This window comes from Lipotes vexillifer, unplaced genomic scaffold (assembly GCF_000442215.2).
Source record: "Lipotes vexillifer unplaced genomic scaffold, Lipotes_vexillifer_v1.1 scaffold408, whole genome shotgun sequence".
NCBI lineage: Eukaryota > Metazoa > Chordata > Mammalia > Artiodactyla > Lipotidae > Lipotes > Lipotes vexillifer.
Window position 1 is genome coordinate 2,515,374 of NW_006787469.1, and position 4,659 is coordinate 2,520,032.

At 58.0% G+C, this 4,659-nt stretch overlaps 1 protein-coding gene across 1 annotated transcript in view; it reads left to right on the forward strand.

The window, feature by feature from the left end:
- The first annotated feature begins 3,677 nt into the window (after positions 1–3,677).
- PLCB2 (phospholipase C beta 2) overlaps positions 3,678–4,659 on the forward strand; it is a 25,789-nt gene continuing 24,807 nt past the window's right edge. Inside the window, exon 1 of the mRNA XM_007460205.1 lies at positions 3,678–3,767. Within this exon, the coding sequence (XP_007460267.1) occupies positions 3,684–3,767 (84 nt within the window). The 5' untranslated portion in view covers positions 3,678–3,683. The remainder of the gene's footprint in view (positions 3,768–4,659) is intronic.

Consider the following 4,659-nt stretch of genomic DNA (forward strand, 5'->3'; position numbering starts at 1 on the left):
TTCTATGATTCTAGGAGGGGTTGGCATGGGAGGACAGGCAACGTCTTCCTCCTGGGTTTCTGCAGAGAACTCTTGATCGCCTGTCCTTTTCCCCTAAGGGATTAGAGCCTCAGCACCTGCTACCCAGCCTTGTCCTTGCCTGCATTCACACTCAGCTCTCAGCATGCAGAGGGTGGCTGGATCTGGAGCTACAGCTGGACATACAGCCGGACTGATGGACACCTCCTGGTCTTCACTGTCACGCCTGCCTCATCAGCTGTGATGGTGTGGAGGTGGTGGGAGGTTGGCGTGACTTCACGAGTTCAGGCTGCTTGGGGGACAGCCTGCTTCAGGAGCACCCCTAATTCAGCCTGCCCTGGGAAGGTGGGTCCAGGCCCTGATCCACACAAACTGCTGGAAAAAACCCCACAAAAAACCCAAAGAGCAAGTCAGTGAAGATAGTTGTGGAAAGAATAGCAATATACACTAAGGAGGAAGTAATAAGAAACCGCTTTTCTCCTGTCAGCATCTGCTAACAAGTAATAATAATAATAATAATATTGAGCTCATGTGCAAGCAGGGTATTAAGTACTTTACATCCATTATATTATTTAATTCTTATAGAGTCCTGTGAGGCATAATTATCCCCATCTTACAGGTAAGAAAGTTGAGACACGGGACTGTTACAAGATAAACCAGCTAGTAAGTGGCTGGGTTCATAGAGTAGTGAGCCCAGCCTGGCTCCCTGTGCCCGACTAGGAAACAGATCTTTGAGGATGCAACATCTGAGCCAATCTTCATTCCAGAAGTAAACTAGCCACTGGCCCAAGACACTCAACAGGCCTCCGGGCTTCTGAACCCCACTGCTTCATCAGGTAAGTCATGGCATCAGGTAAGAGACCCACCTAGGGGCTTCCCTGGTGGCGCAGTGGTTGAGAGTCCACCTGCCGATTATTTTTTTGGGTTGTTTGTTTGAGGATCCCATGTGCCATGGAGCAGCTGGGCCCGTGAGCCATGGCCGCTGAGCCTGCGCGTCTGGAGCCTGTGCTCCGCAACGGGAGAGGCCACAACAGTGAGAGGCCCGCGTACCGAAAAAAAAAAGAAAGAAACCCACCTAATTTGACTCTCTTGTTTGTCTGGTAACTGGGCCACCCAAAGATAGGAGTTCAACTTCCACCGCTAAACTTCTCTGATGAACAGGTTGAGAAACCAAAAAGCAAGAGGTCCCCACACAAAGCTGCCAAGTGAGCAAGTGACTTTGGGACCTGCCCCCAGGGTTCCAGGCCACCAGTATCTCCCTGGGAGACAGCACGACCTTCTATGGCCCAAAGTTCTCACAGCCTTCTATGGCCCAAAGCTCGGACATGCCAAACTCTCCAGCATACCCATCTTCACAACTGATACAGACCCAGCAGCAACTTCCCTAAGGGTCTGCCTTCAGGGTACCCAGCCTTTCCCCAGGGGGCACGTGCTCTCCAGTGCGCCCAGCAGGGGGCATCCTCGCCCTGCACCTTCTGCCTTGCGGGGGATGAGATTGGCAGACTGTCTGAGGTGCCCTCTTCTCAGCTCAGCCCAGGAGCCAGTCTCCCAAGCTGTGTATTTGTGTGATCTCTCTGATTTTCTCTGTATCCAGTCTACCATTATTTACACAATATTTTTGTCAATTCACATTTTAAAAAACCTAAATGTAATTTTAAAGGAAAAATATCCCTGTTGGATGAAGGTTTTCCCAGCTCCCTTTGCTGCTTGGATTTCTTGCATTCTGAGGGCTGCTTTGCAGGATGTGGGCAGGCGAGGACAGACGAAGCTACAGTTGGGGGTCTCAAGAACAGGGTCCAGGCAGTGTCATCACTGGGTAAAGATGGGTGAGGCTTTATTCTGTGGATTCAGAGCCTCAAACTTCAAAGCCAGAGATAGAAAGGGTAAAAGAGTAAAGAGCCCTGAAATCCTTGCCTTCCTTGTGGCGCCCCCAATCCTGTGAAATGAGAGAGCCTCCACCTACCCCATCCCCATGCCGAGGGAGAGAGAGGGGATTGTCTTTCCAGGCCCAAAGTAGAGAGAAGGCTGCAGGGTGGACCAGAGGGAGGAATTGGGTACAGGAGCAGGGCCGGCTGCAGGTGACAGGTGCAGGGGCTTTGGGAAGGGACAGGGGTTTCCCTTGCAAAATGCATTCAAACAGACAGAGAGGGAACCTGATCCCAGGAAGGGAATCAGAAGAGCAGGAGACACCAGAGGGGCCCCCAGAGGGGTCCAAGGCTGGAGGGATGAGGGAGGAGAGATGAGAGACAGCAGGGCTTAGAGGGAGGGGAGGGCGGCTGAGTCCTGAGGGCACAGGGCATGGCAGCATGGAGGATTCCCAAGCTGTTTCCACAGGTTCAGTCAGGCCTTGCTCCAGGATCCACCCCAGTGGTCTTAGCATCATTTTTCCAGGGCTTATTTTTGTGCTAGGAACCCCCTCAGCTCCAACCCCTAGAGGCCCCCATCCTCCTGCCCTGGGCCAGACTGGCCATCAGAGGCAGTTCTAGGGCCTGGGTGAGGGTCCTGTTGTTGTCAGGGGGTGGCACAAGTGTCCACGGTCGGAACTGGAACAGACAGCCGGGCCCTGAGAGGGGAAGGAAGTCCGGGGCAGAGCTCCCAGCTCCCCCAGCTGGGTTAAGAAGGGTGATGAGAGCAGATTAGGCAAGAGGAAGTGGGCTAGGCTGGACTGGGCTGTGACTGAGCTCCCGGGCCGGGCCCTGGGCCGGAGCAGAGTTAGGGCCATGATCCCTGAGCAGCACTGCGAGCTGAGGCCCCTGGGAGCAGCCCTCCTGCCCCAAGCGTTCTCTCCCACAGGCCCCGGCACAGGGCAGAGGAGGGAGCCTGGCAGGACAGCACGGTGGAGGCTGGTGGCTGAGGGGTATTTGAAGCAGCGGTGTGTGGAGTGGTGGCTGGTCAGTGAGGTTTCAGGCCTCGTCCAGGTCCGGAGGGCCAAGAGGGGGGAGTCATGTGTGATGCGGGTGAGGGGCATGATTGCCTCACTTGCACCTCATTTTCATGGGGAGGAAGCACCGAGAAGGAGAGGCTGGGTGTTCAGCAGACTTTGCTTATTCAAAATGCTCAGTCCCAGCTGGACCCTGCTTCTCCCTCAACTCCCACCTCCAGGGTGGTCCCAGGCTCCTCGGCCTCTGAGAGTGACCCCTGTGCTCTGGACCCCACCTCTGTGGGGTCCCTTCCCCTCGTGAGCTCCTTGCTCGCCCCCCTCAGTGTCCACCTGGGCATATCCCCAGCTGGCCCCTTCCCACATCTGACCAGGGATGACCCCTGGGATGGAGAGGCCCCTGCTCTGGGGTGCCCAGGCCTCGGGACCTGCTTCTTGAGCAGCACAGAGAAGGAAGCCCTGAGCAGGAAGTGCTGAGGCACCGGGTGAGGGGGGGCGGGCTTTGCGGAGGGGAGCCCGGCCTCCGTGGGCAGGAGCAGTGACCACAGCCCCCCACTGCGGGTGGGCGGGACGAGGTTGATTTAAAAGGCAGATGGGCCTCTGGCTGAAGCACTCAGCTCTGCACCCAGCTACTGCCCCCCGTGGGCTGTAAGTGCGCCCAGACTTCCGGACTAGCTGGGGCGGGTGCCATGTGAGCCCAGCTAGTCTCCCCCCCACCCCCGCCCGCCTTCCTCCCCTCCTGCGCTCTGTGCCTGCCCAGCCTCTCCTAAGACGGACGCTTGGCACTATGTCTCTGCTTAACCCTGTCCTGCAACCCCCCGGGGTGAAGGCCTATCTGAGCCAAGGGGAGCGCTTCATCAGATGGGATGATGTGAGTGGGGCTGGGCGGAGGGCTGCAGGATGGCGGCCGCCCCGCTTGGGGCTTTGCCAGGGTGGGAGGGGGGCTGGCTTGGTTTATGTCTGCCAGGACTCAGGCGCCTGTGTGGCTTGGCCGGGCAGCTGACACAACTAGCCAGATAAACAAACCTGGGCGGGAGGGTGTGTGCTCCCAGTCTGTGTCCCTGGGCTGCTGGGGCAGCTCCGTGTCTGGATGTGGGGAGACAATGGCTGCCTGGATGGTCATAGGAGGAAATTTCTCTGGGTCTGGGTCTGTCTTTCCCCAAAGCCCCCAAGAAGAGAAGGGTGTGTTGCTCCCGGTCTGGGCAGTGGGAGGAAAGGTGTCCCAGAGCTGAGGCAGGGCCAGCAGCAGAGGTGAGCCAGGCCCCTACTCCCAGCACAGACAGCCCATTCCAGTCCCAGCCGGACGCCTGGACTGGAATCCTCGCCCTTCTCCACCTGGCCCCGGCCCTGTCCCTGGGATGCGCTGCTCTCCCCCAGCTGCTGTGGGGTGGCCACGAAAGGCTCCTGGACCCCAAGGGAGAACTGCAGGCTCTCCTCCCAGGGGCCTCTGGGAGGGAACGGATAGACTTCTGCTTCCGCCAGCTGCTCTCAGCCTGGCGCCCTGACGCCGGCCCGTCTGCAGGGAAGGGGAAACCACACTTTGCCCTGCACCTCTGTCTCCGCTGTGTCTGCTGCTTCCCAGCCTCCGGTCCTCCCGGAGCCTGAAGATGTGTGTGTTGCCATAGGCCAGGGATTCTCCTGGGCAGGTGAGAGGAACAACTTGGGGCCCCTCCTTCAGGGAGGTAAGACTGCTGGGCTGGCCCAGCAGGACAGTCAGCACTGGCTGCTCCCAGGAAGGGAACCTGAAGTCTCTGGACTGGCTG